General features: G+C 41.8%; 1 protein-coding gene across 3 annotated transcripts in view; it reads left to right on the top strand.

Moving 5' to 3' along the window:
• The first annotated feature begins 3,427 nt into the window (after positions 1 to 3,427).
• The window catches only part of CLC-F (chloride channel F), an 83,052-nt gene continuing 66,421 nt past the window's right edge, over positions 3,428 to 20,058 (top strand). Inside the window, exons 1-2 of one of the 3 annotated variants that reach the window (XM_087392450.1) lie at positions 3,428 to 3,639; positions 3,819 to 4,367. In XM_087392450.1, the coding sequence (XP_087248576.1) occupies positions 4,089 to 4,367 (279 nt within the window). In that variant the 5' untranslated portion in view covers positions 3,428 to 3,639; positions 3,819 to 4,088. Of the gene's footprint in view, positions 4,368 to 20,058 lie in introns of all 3 variants that reach the window. The other 2 variants (XM_087392449.1, XR_015543010.1) reach the window with 2 other exon arrangements.

Below are 20,058 nucleotides of genomic sequence, written 5' to 3' on the forward strand. Positions count from 1 at the left end.
GGGTGCTATACTAATGGTACTCCTTCCCTATTTATGGGCTTATATTTATATATGTGTGTAATTTCCCAAGTGGTTAAGGGTGCTATACTAATGGTACTCCTTCTTCCCTATTTTGGGTTCCATATTACCCCATCCTACTAGGATGATATGGGTATAACATTGATCCATATCCAAGGTTTTGAGTGTTCAAATGCTTTAGTTGTATAAAGCATGATCAAGAGGTCCATCAAACCAGAGACACTAGCCATGTGGATCAACTCCTACTCTTTTTAGTTATCACTTGCTCATATATATTTATAGCCTAGATTCTCCCTCAGATGGAGTATTCTTTCCTCCACTAGGGCTCCATCCTTAGGGGGGTTTTCTGTTACTACAATTACTATCAAATAGAGCTTCTCCTCTAAGGGTATTTCCCTTTTCTTATGTCATGTTTGGGTCTACCTCTCGTCTACCTCTTCCCATCATGTGATTTCTATCCTAGGGGAGGATTGTGTGTGTGTGTGTGTGTGTGTGTGTGCACGCACGTGTGTGCATGCATGAGAGAGGGATTGCATACTCTTGGTCTTGCACTTGTGCTATCAGCTCGGCTTGCTCAATTTCAAAGCCCCAATGCATTTCCTCATGATGAACAACAAGCTCGGCCTCTAATCGTTCCTTTTAGGGAGTGTTGCCCACTTCTAAGCCCTACAGTACACCTTTGTCAATGCTCTTTGCATATTCTTCCTCTAGCTAGTGCAGAATGCTAAAATTATTTAGAAGAGGAAGATGAGCACTTCATGCACCTTTTTCAATCCATTTGCCCTTCAAATATGTATGCTCAAGATAGGGATCACTTGGTATAGCTGCCCCTCATGCTTTCTTGCTCTTCAAATCTGCCTTTGCACTAGCATGCTAAAACCATCCTTAGCCTCTCTAAGGGATGCATTTGATTTAGTAGGTTCTTTCATAACCCTCCATTCATGAGAGGAGGGGGAATTTTGCTACATTGAGGAGGGTGGGAAATTGGCCCCTTGAGGCTTGGAGCCTACCTTGTTAGGGCACTCCTTCACTATGTGACCTGCTATCCTACATAAAAAACATGAATTGGGTAGGTTCTTTTATACAAGAGCTTGGACTTTTAGATGAGGAGAAGACTCAGAATAAATTGGTAACTTGTCGAGAAGCTCCTAAGGAAAATCCATAGGCAAATAAAATTGAGGGTGAGCCCTTGGGCCTATGAACTCCTCCTTCTCAGCACCCATCACCTTGCCTAAACTTAAGCAAAGTTTCTTTGCCTAGCTACAGATAGCTAGAGGGAGATTGGGCAGTTCCACCCAAATAAGAGCCTTGGACACCCTGGGTGTGTCAGCATCAAAGGAGGGAGACTAGGTTCAAGATACAAGGGTTGATTTCTCACTGACCAGAAGTGGCTCCTAATAGCCAGAGCCCTTTCTAGTTTTTCAAAGAGCAATGCTAAATAACCCTTTCTTGTATATTGGTCAAATTTAATGATCCATTCTTTTCTAATCCAATTTGATCTAATAGGAAAGAAGCCGGAGGTCTAGGACCATGCAAAAAACCTTACTGTGGTCTGTTGCTATACCTGATTCTTCCAATGTAGTCGAAGCACATATTTTTGAAGAGATGAATAGATGACGAGTGCCTGAGAAGAAGATGGACTGAAAACCAGAGTCTTTTGGACACTTTGAGAAGATGCTTGTATGGGAACATCTTACATAAGAGGTTTATGCAAATATTGAGCGTCGGCCTGAGCTCCAACGTGTGATGTAGCAGCACCTTAGGGAGTAGCTTGCTAAGGAGGCATCTGAGAAGCATGTAGATCTCCAAGTATGTAGTAACATGTTGCTTGGGAGCCTCTAGCTCTAGAGCTTTAGGTCCACCATCCTCGGTGGAACATATAACTGAAATTGGATAGGGTGAAGTCCAAATACTTGAATTATTCAACACTCTTGGCAAGTAGGGAGTGTCAATGGAGGATCGATTGACTGCAAGGGTGCAGGCAAGGGGGGGGGCTACTAGCATAGGGTTGTCCTACTACCTTTAAAATTATGCCTAATTCTTATTTAGTATTGAGCATGCAAGATGTTTGGTTGATGTAGTTGCACTAGTTATTTATGGTACCTTACATCCTTCCCACACAAAATGTGGTTTCTTTGGGTAGTTGGCAACTTGACCTTACTCTATGCTATACTCTTTTTCATACACAACAACTTAGGCTTCAAGCTTCTCTGTTATTGGGCATTGATGCTGAAATTTTGGCCTTCATGTTGTCAATGTGCAACATATTGTAGTCTATACACGGCTCAAATGTAGCCCTCCTAACGATAACTTCCCAAAGACATATTTGACCCTTTTGCCTCTTCATCCCACCCACTTCTAGAGCAATGATTGCAATCTTTAGTGTAGCTCGGCAATTTTCCATAAGGGAGTACACACATAACTTTGAGACCATTCAAACCCCACATCGAATGGGAGATTGGATTGAAGTTTTCCACATCCTAGAATGCTAGGATAGCTCCCATGGGGAATTCATAAGGCATAACTACCTCGAGAGTAGACACTCATTGGAACGAGATCTTGACGGGGGCAATGTTCTCTCAATTGGTGCACAGTGGCAGAAGTAGCTTAGGTGATTGGGTGTTTGTGCACTTGAGAGGGTGTTTTCGCATAGCCTGCAAGTAGTTTTAGGCCGGAAATCAAGAGGAAATGTGAGAACAAGACTAGCTGGAATGCTCTTGATGTTTTTGCAGTCTCATGTGGGAATGTCAAACAATCCCTCATTTTTTCGTTGGTGGAGCTCTACAGGGACGAATTCTAAGTGGAGGCAAGATTTGGGGCTCCGAACTATATACTTAACATCGCATAGAGTCACAAATTTGTGCCCATCCGTATCTCATGCGGGTGCATCTCCTAGACGTGGGAATGCTCTTTGAGCTAAGGCTGGGTTCACACCATGTGGCATTTATCCTCCAAAAGGTGGTGTGAAGGGTTGCCATCCTAGTTGGTTCAATAGGAGGGACGGGTTCAGGCACTGACACTGACACAAAAGATTTATGTGCGGCCTTCAACCGCCCAACCGCTACATGATTGGCCCATTCCATCTCCTCCAACTGTTACGCCAATCACACATTGGTGACATAAATTAGCAGCCTGATGGCCACCAGGTGGTGTGAACTAGCACACCCCAATTCTATTTCTTCCGCCATGGGCTCTCAACCCATTATACCTCTCTTAGCAAACTCGTGAACTGGTACACGCGATGGCAGCCGTTGTCCAATTCTATTTCCTCCTCGATGGGCGAGCCGGTGGTGTGAGCCCAAAGCAATGGTGTGGGGACTCTCAAATGCATGTAATCCGACCATTCTATTCAAAAGTACGTCTTGATGAGCAGGTGAGTGTGCTGTGAAAATACCGTCATAAGAAAAAAGTACTCGACGACCCATTTTCCCGGGAGAGGATTTCGGCCCCTCTTTTCAACTGAAGATTTGAGCTCCTTCACCCCTCCATTCCTGGGAGTTCCTCGTGAATTGTTCCATGGCCGCATCGCCACAAGATTACATCTAGTTTTGCCCGATCGTTTGATCAATGCTTTGCTTCGGCGGTTTGCAGATCCGTCCATCCATCTCTCACGACGAATTTGTACGCTTTTTGCTCTGTCAACTGTATGCTGTCTTTCGCGTTGCTTCATTGCAAGAACCCCGCATCACTGCCTCGTCGTGCGACTCCCTTTTTTTCCGCTCGCCATTTTCAGAGATGTTGTTTCTTACGTTGAGACGCCCGTTTCCTGATCTGTTTGGCGATCCGAACTGCACTGACAGATGAAGGCTGCAGGAGGCCGATGCCGCGGTTAAAAAATAAACGAGAGTTTTTATTGCTCTTGCAGTATTGGAGCGCGAAGGCGGTTTTGATTCCATCAGAGCAAAGACGTTTTCTCATTCGCCGAATGCTGATAGCTATCAAGGAGGCAGCATTTTCGACTCCATAGATCAAGCGTGAAAAGGATAAGGAGTTATTCAGTCAAATTGTTGGATCGGTTGTTCTGTTCAAGGGAAGCTTTAAGGAACATTACAGAGGACAGGGTATGCGTAATGAGAAGCCAACAAGATGTCGGGGATCACAGGTCGTTGTTGCGTACAGGATCCTCAGGTTCAGATTCGGATTTGGAAGCACAAAGAGGAGGTATTAAGGAGCCAAGAGAACTCGACAGAAGGAAATCAATTAGAAAATTGACCGCATTGCGGCGGCCTTCTATGAGTCAAGTGAGAGAGAGAGTCACCGAGAAAGTGCCGCCGGAATGGGCCTTACTGTTGATAGGATGCCTTTTAGGGCTCACCACCGGCTTGTTTGTTGTTGTGTTCAACAAAGGGGTAAGGCTACCTGTTCCTTTGCATAATAGCGAACAGTTTTGTTGTGTATGTGTCGTGGTCCTGAATATGCGCTTTACTGCCGCTATACTCGTTCTAAATCCACACTATGCATCTCCATCCATTTCCTAGACTAGCAAGAATTGTTTGACATCCTCAAGTTGCCCGTAAAGCGATGGAATTTTAAGCAATTTCTTTGCGCCTCCGTCATGGGTTGCCTCAGGGGAACTTTGAACCATGGAAAATGAATCCCACTGAGAGAAATTCAAGCTATGGACATAATATTGTTGTCTGGGAGAAGTTTGCGTAGCCTTGCAAATTAGATTCCGGCAGACGAGTAAATTGATTCCGATTGCCACTGTTGACTTTGAAATCAAGGGCCATGAACTCTTCCAGCCTAACTGTGAGTAGGGTGGAGATATGTCTGGAACCTCTTTTGTTTAGAAATGTTTGTGTGTACTAGAGAGATCATTGTCAACTTTTTTTAAATCTGATTCATATTTGTGTGTGTCTGAGAGAGAGAGAGAGAGAGAGAGAGAGTTTATTTACGTCTACAAAAGACCAAAGGGTCTATGAGACTGAAAAAACCCAGATACAATGAAAGCTAAGGGTGGGGCTACTAAACTAGTGCCCACCCCTACCCAAGGCTGATGTCTGTGACGAGGAAAAAAGTAATACATTGCACTACCGCTGCAAGAGAAATCCAAAAAGGCAGGAGAATCCCTTGGCCACCTACCAAACGGATAGCTGTATATCCGAGTGGCTGGACCTGTGTAAGCTGTGGGATCAACTCCACCAGACGATTGAGGAGAGACACGAGGAGCTCGTCTGACAGTGTCTCGGGATTCAGTGAGGGCTGGTGTCGAGGAAGAAAGTCACTGATAGATTGTTGCTGGCACTTGGGCTTTAAATCCTCTGTAAATGTTCTGTCAATCACATATTTGAAAAGAACCCTGCCCTGTCTAGGTCCGTTCCTCCTACCTTGTCATCTGTGTGATGCGGGCCGCTCTGACAAGTGCTATCGTCACTCCAGTGGTCTGTCTCCCCGTGTTAAAGAGAGAAGATATGTCTGCAGTCCTCATGCGAGCGTGCACCCTGGTTCGGGTCTGTTGGGTCATGCTCTTTGCTGTGTCTGGTTAACACCCACTACACAGAGACCAATCCAAATTCTAGCTAGAATCAGTAGACTTGCAAGGGTTCTACTTAAGGTGCGAGTTTGTGAGCACAACAAAGAGATGAAAATTGAAATACCTCTCTGCACAAGATTAACACAAAGTGAAGTCCTTCAGTACAATATATTTAGGTGTGCATCTCGATTGAGTGAACAACCTTATCCCTTTATGATGACTTTCTGTGTTATGAGAGCGGGCTTGACAGTGGACAATCCAAAAAGACATGCTGTTCCAATTCAACCATCATATGGGGCATATCCTGTCCCTGCATGCTTCACTCTTGAATGTTGTAAATGAGTTGGAATGGACCTGATTGCTCTTCTAGCGTGGCGTGGTCTGCTTCTTGTAATGTTTCTCTATTGACATTCTCTGAAGATCTGCTCATAGCATGTTCCTATGGCCATCAGTATTTGTGAGGTCAAAAGCACTTTCACTCCGTCTTTCAAACACTTTTGTAATTGGTAGGGGCCATGCTGACTGGTTGCTGAGGTCTACGGAGGGGAGGCACACACACACACACACACACACTCACTTTTTTTTGGTCAAACCACTATATTTATATTAAGAAAAGTTTTTACAATGAGAATAGTCTAAAGAAAAGAATATTTCAAAAAATCAAAGCAGTGGGAAAACACCTCTAAAGATGACACATCCAAGTCATCATGATGACAAGCATCATATAGAGATTGCTGTAATGATGCTCTAAAAAACTCATAAGGTTGGAGCAATGGCTGCCCCAAGAATACCTGATTCCTTTGCTTCCAAATGGTCCATAGTGCCCAGAATCTGATCCAATGAAAAAAGAGAGAGTATTGGGCTTGTACTGTAGTAAGCCTGCTAAAGATCTAGAAATATTTCTCAAAACGATGACCAGGGAAACACAGTCGAAGACAGTGGGAAATACGGTCCAAGAGATCTCTAGACTGATGACAAAGCCATAAAAGATGTGGAACTGTCTCAGAAGAACTGAAACACCTCAAACAATGAGGATTTGCAATCCTGCACTTAGCCAAAGTGACACCCACTGAAAAAACACCCACCAAACATCTCCAAAGAAACAATCTTTGCTGTAAAGGCAGTTTATTTTTCCATAATTGTTAAAGATTTGACTTCCACCAGGAAAGAGATTTAGGCGGATGCCATAGAGTATTCCCATGCTGAGCAATTGCGGCCTGCTAGTATTGCGATAATTCTTTCTATCTCAAATGGTGCGTTGCCCTATGAGCTAGATTTAGATGCTCGTTTGGGAGAGACTAAAATGAAATCGTTTAGTCTTCACAAGAATTGTAGCTTGAATGAATATATTTGGACTACTTTTTGATTAGCCTTCTGCTTAAGTGCTAGCCTTCGTCATGGCCGAGTTCGCCCTTCACCTCCGGAGTGCCGACAGAAACTCAATACGAAGACTTTGTATAAATGGATGCTCAAGTATGTGTGGGTGTGTGGATTTGTATGTGTGAGAGCATATTTTATACTATGGTCTACACCCATTGTTGGGCGCTGATGACGTCAGTGAGGATGTCATAGTAGCTAGTCCCTGCGATGCGTGGTGGAGTTTATGGTTTTCAATCTTATGAGTGACTATCGTGTGATTGAAATTGCACTATGTTGTGTTTTTAGAGGATGAGTTTGGGAATGTTCCTGATTCATCTAGGTATATGTAAATCCATGGAGAAGTCAAAATCAACCTATAAACTTTCATAGAAGTAATAGCGTGCAAAGAAAGTGAGCATAAGCCAGGAGTAGCAGATATGAGGTGCCAATCTTGAAGTCTATGAGATCCATCAGATGGACGAATTGGGAGAAGGGGCTGCAACAAATCACTTATTTTCCTCCATATGGATCGATGATGCATACCAAGAGGAAAACGACGACAGGTATCCAGAAAGGATAATCATGGTTGTAAGACACGTTAAGACATGACAGGTTAGACACGCTTCAGACACGAGTGTCTTAAGTGTCTTAAAGATAAGACACGTAAGACTCGTCATTGTAATAATAAATATTTAATTAATATATGTATAATTATACAAGTGTACAACTTGCTAGCATAGCTAGCTCCTTGATTCTAGAAGTACAATAAGCTACACTTAAACAATGCAAGAAGTAAGAATGTACTCAAGACTTAAAGGTTAAAGTTAAGACTCACTACTCAAGATCATGCAAGTTAAGAGTCACGACTCAAGAGCTTGCAAGTCACGACTCACAACTTTAAAGATTTAAATTGACAATAGAATCTTGATATTCAAAAATCTAGATGAACAACTTAACAAGAGCCTAGAGGGCTACATAGATTATATACTAACATCATTAATCAATACACATAAATATCATGGCAACAGTCTGTCAATCACATGTGACATGAATGAAATATGCATCTCGATACATATAATTGAAAGGAAACTTTGACTCTCAAGAGTCAAATTTCTCAAGGTTCATCCTAATCCGAATTTGCGGCCACTACTGGATTCGAAGTCACCATCAATGACAGCATGGTTAAGTCAATCTCGATGTTTGTTGCTACACCCAACCCACTAAAAAAAAAAACAAGAGTGTCTAAAGGTGAGGTGTCTTAAGGTAAGACACGTGTCTTAAGTGTCTTAAATGTTTTATCATAAGACACGAGTGTCTTAACAACCATGACCTGGATAATATATACCCCTGAACATCCATTGCATCATCAATGTAATGAATCCCAAGCTTCATCAGATTATGCCCGAATTGGTTCCTGTAAAGCAAGAGGCATATCAAAGACTGAACTCCAGTGTATGCCTTATTGATGAAGAGAGTTGGGCTGAGCTGAATTGGCAGGAGTTTAGAAAGCACTCGCTTCCAATCGTGTACTAAAGAAGATGAGAAAGGACAGGCTGGAATAACGCCTTGAAATTTACCAATGACCACCTCCTCACACACACACACACATACACACTTTTTTTTTGTGAAATCCTTGATTGATTATATTACATGAGTAGCAATCTCAAAACAAGATGCTACAATTACATCAACTGAAAATTTCAGTATATGCCAAAAAGACCTCATAATCTATGGAGTGGCTCTGCAAGCAATCAAAGAAAGATTGTTGCGGAGAACGCCTGAAAAAGCCAAACAGAGAGAAAATAGGATCACCAAAGACTTTACACACACACACACACACACACACACTTTTTTTGTGGGAAGAAAACTTTTATTTCAGTAAAATAATTACATTCATAGTTACTTCAAAAACGAAGTAGCTACTACTCAACTAAAGATCTCAGTATAAGCTGTATACACATCCTGATCAATCAAACGAGTCTGAAAGCAATCGTAGAATGATTTTGCAGAGATCGTTTGAAAAAAAGAAAGGATGAAAAGAGTGGATCACCAAAGACTCTATGATTTCTATCCATCCATAAAGTCCATAGGGACCAATAGTGCACCCATACAAAAAATAAATCAAAACCCTGTCTCTGTGGATGAAAACCAAACAACCAGAAAAATCTGCCAAAAGTAACAGTAGGAAATCGCTGTCGAAGCCTCTGTCTGATGAGAGCAATGAGATCAGAAGTATTTGGACAGGACCAAAGATGTGAAAAACTGATTCAGTAGAGTGCTGGCATCTGTGACAAATAGCTGAAGCAATATGTCTATGTGCGAGTAAGTGTCCGGATGGAAAAATGCCAAGGAGAACTCGCCATAGAAAAAGCTGTTGTCGAAGAGGGACTTTGTAATGCCAAAGGAGACGCAGCCTTTTTCTCCACCACTTCATTGGACGATCCATATGCCAAACAGTATTTGCTCTGTGGGAAATCCAAGGTGGAGGTAATAACACTTTATACAGTGATGACACGATGATATGTAAGAGCTTCAAAGGACGGACGTATAAGGAAGGAGAGCATAAAATCCAATTCTCAAGCCGATTCTGAAGTTCCAAATGAGGTACCGGCAAGTACGGTTGGAGCATTGCTGAAATTTTATGCCATAAAGGACGATAATGAGCTCCCAAGCCATATTTGCGAGCAGCCATAGAAAAGGATAAAATTGTGCCATCATCCTGAAGTACATCCGCCACAGATGAAATGCCTTTGAAGGAGAGAAAATAAGAACGTTGGGGTTCTTGTATGGCCAAAGGAGGGTGGAATACTTTAGACCAAAAAATATTCTCTACCCTCAAAGAGTTGCCCGAGAGAGAGTCCCTGCCATGCCATTCCAAGTGGGATAGAATGTGTTTCCAATCAAGAAGCAGATGAGAGACAAAAGGGCAGCCTCTGATCTTGCCTTGGATAGAGCCAAATAAAAAATCCCACTGAGTAGGCTGCCAATTTCCAAAGGCAGATGTATGAAGATGTAATAAGAGAGAGCGGATCATGAAAGCCCAAGGCTGATCTCCTTGCATAAACTGTATCAGCATTTTCCCTTTGTGAGCAAGAAATGCATTTGAATATTGAGAATGTTCAGACCCCCGTGCATCTTTGGAGAAGAGAGACGATGCATAGAGAGTAATTTGAGACTTTTCTTGCCATGTTTTGAACGCCAGAAAATTTCCATGATAGCTGACATAAATGAAACCAGATCTGCCTTAGTGAACATAGTGAGAAGCAGATAAAATTGTATGTATGCTATCAAAATGGATTGTGTGATTCGCAGACGAACATGTGATGGCCAAGTTGCAAGCTTCCAATATTCAAGTTTTGCCCTTAACTTTACTAGCACCCAATCAGTTTGTTGTGAACGGGTGAGTCCCCAGCCTAGAGGATAACCAAGATGTCTAATGAATTGAAAGGCGGGGACAATTTCCCCAGGCCACAGAAGGTTGTGCCATTCCTGTGTTTGTAACGGCAGCAATTTTGATTTTTGAAAATTTACCCGAAGGCCAGCAGCCAATCCATATGTAGAAAGAGCATGCATAATCATGGACAGATCAGCCTGAGTATTTTTTGGAGTAAAGAATGAATCATCAGCAGAGCAATCATGCTGCGACTGCCAAGAATCTCCAAACCGTGCAGCTGGTCAGTGTCCAAGAGGTGATCCAGATATAGAAGCAGTGGATGAGTGGCTATGGCAAACAGTAAAGCACTCAGGGGACATCCTTGCCTGACAGAGCAAGCAAGAGTCCAGGATGGAGAAATATCTCCTGAAAGTATGCAGGCAGCTTCACTATCTTGATATAGCCAATTGATGAGTTGCTGCATTTTTGTGCCAAAACCCAATGCCTGCATAGTCGATGAAATAAAATTCCACTGAACAGTATCAAAGGCTTTGGCAATATCAACTTGCAATAATAGAACATCCTGCTGTGTGTATTTGGCATATTCAATTCCAATGTAGGCATTAGCAATGTTATCTGTGATATGCCTACGCGGGACAAAGCCATATTGAGCAGGATGCAACCCATCATGTAAAAACCCCTTTAGCCTATCAATAATCATTTCAAGACCTCTCTTCCATGTGTCCGGCATTTTCTGATTTTGCCACGCAGCATTCACCATATAGAGCAATGAATGCTTCAAAATAGGCCAGTATGCGAGAAAAAACTCGACCGTTAAACCATCCCATCCTGGGGATTTCCATCTGCCACATGATTTGATCGCATCTGACAGTTCCCTCTCAGTAAAGGGTTCCTCCAATTCCAAAGCTTGAGTAGGGGAAATGATTGGAGAAACATGTTGCAACAGTAAATTTCGTGCAAGTAAAATCCGCTGCGAGGGGGGAGCTGCAGAGCCAAATTGCTGAGAGAAATGATGCACACAAGCAGAGGCAAGCTGTGACCGTGAAGTAGTCCATGATCCATCGGGCATAAGCACTCTGCAAATTTCTATTTTGATTCTCCTCTGATGTAAACTTTTGAAAAATTCTTTGGAAGAGCAACCTTTATCTGTGAAAGCTCTTTGTCTTGCTCTAGTCTCTTATTTTGCCAGTTTCCTGTGATCATTTAGTTTAAGACAATGTCTGGCCTAGCATAGTGTTGTTTGCTCATGCATAGACAACGAACGATGATGACTGAGTTCAGTGAGGTCTTGACAAGTAGATTTGGCTTGAGCAATGGTTTCCCTCACACACACACACACACACACACACACACACACACACGGGGATGAGCATTTTCCGAGCGAAATCTTCCGAGCGTCCGAGCGAAGGAAAAGAAAAGCTTCCAACTATGCAAAAATATGACAAAAATGGATTAGAAGAAAACATAGTTTCACTTAGAAGTATGAAAAGTATTATAGGAATGCCTATTTTATACACGAATATTTATGTGAATCTTTGGGAATGGTGAGAACATAATGGGATGGCTTTTGAAGAAACCCACTTGTAGAGTAGACTTCTCTATGAAAATTCCCTTATGATCCTTCTTACAACTTTTTACTTAATAGGGGGTGACATTGAAAAACCTCTCTCAACCTATCTTCATGAAAGGGTTTCTCCAAAGAAAACTCATTGAAGCAAGCCATCAAGGTAGTTTCGCCAGCGAAACCCCTTTGAACAAGGTCTTTCAAGGTAGTTTCGCTGGCGAAACTGCCTTGGACCAGCGAAACTACCTTGGACAGTACTTTTAAAAGTGACATAACTTTCACATCCAATGTCCAAATATAGTCATTCAGCCACCTAAATTGATCGGAAAACCCCATTTAAGCACATCTATGGGGTTATATTTTGGAAAACCTTGCATATATAGTATTAAATATTACATGTATTTTATGAGAGTGATATATAAGCCCAAGTTAATACTTATTTACAGTAATTTAAACTTATGTAGAAACATGTCCATAAATATCTTGTTATTAATACTATAAAAACACTTGAAAGATATTGCCATATGATATAAATGTGTTTAATAAGTAATTATTTATGTATAATATTATTATATTGAGAGTGATTATGAGGGACGTTTCTTAAATGAATTATTATTCAATACTTTTTTAAGGTAATAACAAGGGTACAAAGGGATGTCTATGAATAAGAAGATTTATGTTATGTAAAAATGAATGAGTGACAAGTCTGTGTAATTTAATGATAAAGGGATCTAGTTCTAATGAAAATAAGAGTTTAAAAACTATGTTTCCTAAAGAAATACTATTTTTAAAATCTCTTGAAAAACACGCTCGTATAAACTTGCTCATAGGTTTTTGCTTGTAAAATTGACGCATCCCACACACACACACACTTTTTTTTGTGAGAAGAAATCACACACACACATACACACACACACACACACACACACACACACACACACTTTTTTTTGTGAGAAGAAATATTTTATTGCTGTGAAATAATTACATTCATAGTTACTTCCAAAGTGGAGTAACTACTACTCAACTGAAAATCTCAGTCTAAGCTATATATACATCATGATCAATCAAATGAGTCTGAAAGCAATCATAGAACGATTGTTGCAGAGATCGTTTGAAAAAAACAAAAGATGGAATAGTAGGATCACCAAAGACTCTATGATTTCTGTCCATCCATAAGTCCACAGTGCCCAGTAGTGCACCCAAACAAAAAATAAATCAAAACCCTGTCTAGCTAGATGAAAACCAAAAAACCAGAAGAACCTGCCAAAAGTAACAATAGGAAATCTCGCTCGAAGCCCCTGTCGGATGAGAGCGAGGAAATCACAAGTGTGTGGACAGTGCCAAAAGATGTAAAGCACAGATTTAGCAGAATGTAGACATCTGTGGCAAACAATTGGAGCAATATGTCTATGCATGAGTAACTGCCTAGATGGAAAAATGCCAAGTAGGACTCGCCAAAGGAAAAGCTGTTGCCGAAGAGGGACTTTATAATGCCAAAGGAGACACAGCTGCTTTCTCCACCACTGTAGTGGGCGATCGATATGCCAAACATAATTTGCTTTGTCAGAAATCCAAGGCGGAAGTAATAACACTTTATACATAGAAGGCACTGTGATATGTGAGAGCTTCAAAGGACGGGCTGAAGAGGAAGAAGAATGTAGAATCCAATCCTCAAGCCTATTCTGAGGTTCCAACTGAAGTATCGGCAAGAACGGTTGAAGCATTTCTGAAATATGATGCCATAAAGGACGATAATGAGCTCCCAAACCATATTTGCTAGCAGCCATAGAAAAAGATAAAAGAGTGCCATCATCCTGAAGTACATCCGCCACAGAAGATATGCCTTTGAAAGATAGAAAATAAGAACGCCTGGGTTCTTGTATAGCCAAAGGAGGGTGGAGTACTTTGGACCAATAAATATTTTCAGCCCTCAAGGAATTTCCCGGCAAAGAATCTCTGCCATTCCATTCCAAGTGAGATAAATATGCTTCCAATAAGAAGTAAACGAGAGACAAAAGAACAGCCTCTGATCTTGCCTTGAATAGAGCCAAATAAGAAATCCCACTGCGTAGGTTGCCAATGCCCAAAAGCAGAAGTATCAATATGCAACAAAAGAGAGCGTATCGGGCTGATTCCCTTGCATGAACTGCAACATCATTTTCCCCCTGTGAGCAAGTACATGCATTTGAATATTGAGTATGTTTAGACTCCCGTGCATCTTTGGAGAGCAGAGACGATGCATAGAGAGTAATCTGAGACTTTTCTTGCCATTTTTTGAACAGTAGAAAATCTCCATGATAGCAGACATAAAGGAAACCAGATTTGCCTTAGTGAACATGATGAGAGGCAGATAGAATTGTATGTATGCTATCAAAATGGATTGCGTTATTCGCAAACGAATATGTAATGGCCAAGTTGCAAGCTTCCAATATTTAAGTTTTGCCCTTAACTTTGTAAGCACCCAATCAGTTTGTTGAGAACGAGTAAGCCCCCAACCTAGAGGATAGCCAAGATGTCGAATCAATTGAGAAGTTGGAACAATTTTCCCAGGCCACAAAAGACTATGCCAGTCTTTAGCATGCAAGGGCAATAATTTTGATTTCTGGAAAGACACGAAGACCAGCAGCCAAACCATATGTAGAAAGAGCTTGCATAATCATGGATAGATCGCTCCGAGTATTTTTCGGGGTAAAGAAAGAACCATCAGCATATGCTTGAGCGATCATGCTACAACTGCCAGGAATTTCCAATCCGTGCAACATGCCAGTGTCCAAAAGGTGGTCCATATATTGAAGCATGGGATGAGTGGCTATGGCAAAAAGTAAAGCACTGAGGGGACATCCTTGCGGAACAAAACAACCAAGAGTCCAGGTTGTAGAAATACCCTGTGAAAGTATGCAGGCAGCTTTACTATCTTGATATAGCCAATTGATAACTTGCTGCATTTTTGGGCCAAATCCCAAGGCCTGCATAGTTGATGAAATAAAGTCCCACTTAACAGTATCAAAAGTTTTGGCAATATCAACTTGCAATAGCAAAACATCCTGCTGCATATATTTGTCATATTTGATTCCAACATAAGCATTAGCAATGTTATCTGTGATATGCCTACGAGGAATAAAACCATATTGCGCAGGATGCAATCCATCATGTAGATAGCCTTTCAATTGATCAACAATCATTTTGGTAGTAAATTTGTAAATGATTGGCATAAGTGTGATAGGTCTCCAATCAGCCAAAGATTCACAAATTTTCTTTTTTGGAAGGAGTTTAACAAGACCTCGCTTCCATGTGTCTGGCATTTTCTGATTTTGCCAAGCAGAGTTCACCATATGCAGCAATGTATGCTTCAAACGAGGCCAATATTCTAGAAAAAACTCAACTGTAAGACCATCCCATCCTGGAGATTTCCATCTACCACAGGATTTGATTGCATTTGACAATTCCCTCTCAGTAAAAGGTTCCTCCAATTCCAAAGCTTGAGTAGTGGAAATAATAGGAGAAACATGCTATAAAAGTAAATTTATGGCAGACAAAACCTGGTGCAAGGGAGGATCTGCAGAACCAAACTGCTGAGAGAGATGATGTACACAAATAGAAGCAAGCTGTGATCGTGATGTAGTCCATGAACCATTAGGCAGAAGCACCCTGCAAATGTTTCTCTTTAATCTCTTCTGATGTAAGCTTTTAAAAATTTTTGAAAGAGCAGCCTTTATCTGTAAAAGCTCTTTGTCTTGCTCTAGTCTCCCATTTAGCCAATTCCCTGTGATCATTGAGTTGAAGACAATGTTTAGCTTGGCATAGTGTTGTTTGCTCATGCAAGGACAATGGACGAAGATGACTGAGTTCAGTGAGGTCTTGACAATTCAATTTAGCGTGAGCAACAGTTTCCCTTAGAGTCTTCATGTAAGACTTGCCATAACCTCTAATTACAACTTGCATTTTAGAAACAAAAGAATCCCATGCATTATCAATATCAAAGTGGCTTTGAGAAGACAGAGAGTGAGATGCTTCAGTAACCATGGCCTTGAAAACAACATGCTGCAAATAGCTATTGTTCACAATCAGATGTTGCCTTTGAGGCAGTCTATCATCTGGCATATCACAAAAAGATAACCTCAACCATAAAGATGCATGATCTGAATGCACAAAGGCATAGTCAATCCACATTTTGCATGTAAAATCATCATTTTGTTACGGACCTACACTATACCAGCGATCCAGATGTGCCTGGTGACAAAGGCTGCAATTCCTTCCAAAGATCGACCGAATCAAGGTGCATCAGTAATTGAGACCATGCATGCCTTTCAAGGGTTAACATATGAGTATTTCCTGATGTATTGTCACCCTGTTGCGGAGCATTATTGAAATCCCCACATATAAAGGCATGATATCTCCATGGATATTGCTGCATGGCATCCCAAATTGCAGATCTATTCCGAGAAGATTGAGGTGCATAGACAGAAGCAAATTCAAATACCTCGCCTTGAATGATGCATTGAAGAATAATCCATCTGCCTTGATTGTCATTTAGAGCAATAGCTGGCTGAAGCTCATGCTTGATTAGAAAGACTACTCTTAAGAAAGAGTGCTCCCCAGCATAGAAGATATCATAGCCATAGTAATGACCTGTCTTTCTTGCATAGACATGTTGATTGTGTTCTTGTAATGCCAATATATCAGGCTGAAATCTATTGATATACAGCCACACAGATTTCCATTTCCTACTGTCATACATCCTTGAACATTAAGTGTAAAGCATTTGATATGAATCATATTTACGGATATTTATAGGAGAATAACATATATGTATAGTAGCAACCTTCAGGATATCAACCTTGCATTTCTACCTCAGGGTCAGGGCCTCTTCCCTGAGAAGAAGCATCCACCTGAGGAGTAGACAGCAAAGCAGCAACCTCTTCTTCAGGGAAGAGGGTTCTGCTAGCTGTTACTGCAGCCCATGTGATCCCAATTCCTAAATTGACCTTTGGAGAGTTTCCACTAGAAGATGCACCATTCCAAGTGCGAGGGTGTGGAGGTCGTCGAACAGAAATAACTTTTCTTGGACTTTGCCATCCATCAATTGGAGGTTTCGGTCCTTTTGCTGAGGGTTGAATAGCAGGAAGTGAAGGTGAAGAAGCAGTCCCATTTGAAACCACTGGAGCTTTGCCTTTATCTTGATTTACAAAAAGCTGTCTATTACCTTTATTTTTATTCCCAATAGAGGTAGGAGCATCCTTAGTGGGCATCTGAACAGGCAAAGTTGCAGGAGGCTGACTCTATCATTGGGCACACACACACACACACATTTTTTTGGGGTGCGAATTTTGCCTTTATATCATAGTTCCTAGGAGTTTCAGAAATGGGGAAAGGGAAACGGGCGGGAAACGGTGTTTCGGAGTATCGGTCACCAGAAGAAACGATGGAAACGGAGTTTCGGTTTTTAATTTTAATAAAATATATATTATATATGTAATTATTATTAATACATATGTCATACAACAAGGCCTGAGAGGACAACAAGGAGGAGAGGGCAAGGGTTGAGGAGAGGACAACAAGGAGGAGAGGAGAGGGCAAGGGTTGAGGAGAGCAAGGAGAAGAGGGCAATGGCTAGAGCAAGGAGGAGAGGAGAGCAAGAAGGAGAGGTTGGAGAGGAGAGCAAGGAGGAGAAGAGAGGGCAAGGGCCGAGGAGAGCAAGGAGGATATGCTAGAGAGGAGAGCAAGGAGGAGGGGTAGTGGGCTGAGAGGGGGGTTGTAGGATGAGAGGAGAGCAAGAGGAGAGGCTGGGGAGGGAGAGCAAAAACTGCCCTACCCACCAATGGGTTCTAACTTCTTACTCGGTGGTTGAGGTGGGTGTGTGTGTGTGCTGATACACCCGGTGGGCTCAAATTCTCGTCCTGTTACTCTTCCTAACCTAACGGTTAGCACGACATACTCTTTCCTCCAGCCGTCACCATGGATTCACTTACATGCTAATTCTCTTTGGCATATGGCAAAATCACTTGCTTGGTGGCGAAAGAATCTCCGCAATTTATGGAGAAGCAAATTGCCTCTCAAGCAAAAGCTTTTCCTATGGCGTTGTCTTACAGGAACCTTATCCGTGGGGGTCACTCTGGCTCAACGAAGGATTGCATCTGCTTCTTGTCTTCGATGCATGGCCCCTTCTGAAACGGTGCCTCATTTGTTTTGGATGTGTTCCAGCACTAAGACCTTCCTATGCAAAATTTCCATGTCGCTTCGCCTTCGTTTCCCTAACTCTCCTTTTGGGAAACATTTTTGGCTTTTTGGCAGACTTCCTGCAACCCTGGTCCATTACTCTTTATTTTTGAACTGGGTCAGATATTGGGCTTTTTGGACCATATGGCAGGATCACAACATGCGATATTTTGGGAATCCGTTCTTGCAATCTTATGAATATTTCAGACTCTCCCTACGGCAATCTATCTATGATGCTTGCCATCAAGGAGATCTTCCTCAGTCATGCCTGGAAATAGTTTTTCTTTGCTTTTGATTTCCTGTTGAGGCTCTCTGCTTCTTTGAGACCCTCATGTAAATTTTGCTGATAATATAATCATGGATTTACCCAAAAAAAAAAAAAAAAAAGTGTGTGTGTGCTGATACTTTTGTTTCTATGGCTGAGCATTGGTGTCTACAAGCTCTTACATTGCTGCTCTATATATACGTTTCCTTGGATAAATTCCAGAGGCAATGCAAAAGCACCAAAACTTTTTTTTTTTTTTTGGCCTGCCCAAAATGCCATTTCTGGTTTCGGAAACGGCGCCGATACGGCGAACTGTTTCGGGTGCCTAGAAAGGCTGTTTCTAGGCACTATGCTTTATATTATAGAGTCAGCATCCCAAAGTAGGATGTGCTGAAATACATCACGAGAATATAGGACAAATATACACCTTGATCTATAGACCTTATGTGCAGGCAGTCATAAAAGGAGTGCTGCGAAGAGTGTTTGAAGAAAGAGGAAGATGAGAAAATTGGATCACCAAAAACTCTATGATTTTTGTCTTTTCATAGAGTCCAATGTGTCCAAAATCTGACCCAAAGAAAAAACATATCAAAATCGTGTCTAGGTGGGTGAATCCCAAACAAACAAAAGCATCTTCCAAAAATAAAACTTGGAAATCTGGTTCTCAAACGTTGGCCCAGCAATCCAAGGAACTCACAGTATGAGAGCAGTGCCAAAGAAGGTGAGGCATTGTCTCTCGCGGAGCTAAGCATCTGCAACAAATAGCTGGAGCAATATGTTTGTGTGCCAGAACCTGCCTAGATGGAAAAGCTCCCAATAAAACCCGCCACAGAAACACTTGTTGTCGAAGATGAAGTTTTGATTTCCAAATCTCACGTAATCTTCATCGCCACCACTTTGCAAGACGATACATATGCCAAGGGTAATTTTCCTGCTGCGAAATCCAAGGTAAGGGCAAAAGAACTTTGTAAAGGGAAGAAACTTCAATATGAGACAGCTGCAAAAGGCGGCATGTCGAGCCTAGCAAATAAAGAGTCTAGTCTTGCAGCTGGTCCTCTATCTCCAAAGCAGGAACTAGAATAAAATTCTGAATCATGGAGATACTGTGACGCCATACCGGAGGATAATGCATGCCGAGGTATTTTGCAGCAGCCAAAGGAAAAGAAAGAGGGGTCCCATCATCATGAATCACATCTGCAACTGAGTCGATCCCTCTGAGACTCAGAAAATAAGAACATCGAGGCTCTTGCAAAGCCAACGGAGGGGAGAAGACTCTGGACCTATGGATGCTTTCAGCCCGTAGAGAATTTCCTTGTAAAGCATCCTTGCCATGTCATTCCAAGTGCAAAAGGATAAGTTTCGGACTCATTGGTACACAGTAATGTTTGGCAATCAGCCCGGCGATTATGCCATACATGACGGGTGCTTGTTCTATAAAGGATGCCGTTGAGTTCTTTCATTGTTCTGGCCAGCTTTGTTACATGCTGCCCATGATTCCATGGTTGGTGGATACAGGGGTGTACAAGACACCCTGGAGAAACTAAAAAGGAAAGTGTTTTGGCCTCATATGTGCAGTGACATCCATGAAGATCCCTCATTGTCAGGTTTGCCTCTAGGTCAAGGTTCCTCTTGGGAAATTGCTTTGATTTACTCCAGCTTCTTGAGAAAGCTGAGCAGCCCTTTGATTAGATCAGCATGGACTTTGCCACAAACCTTTCACCCTCCATTGGCACTATGTGCACGATCATTGTGGCCAGGTTTAAGCACAT

This window comes from Dipteris shenzhenensis, chromosome 21, assembly GCF_047967505.1.
Source record: "Dipteris shenzhenensis isolate YYH24624 ecotype China chromosome 21, Dip_SZ_1.0, whole genome shotgun sequence".
Lineage (NCBI taxonomy): Eukaryota > Viridiplantae > Streptophyta > Polypodiopsida > Gleicheniales > Dipteridaceae > Dipteris > Dipteris shenzhenensis.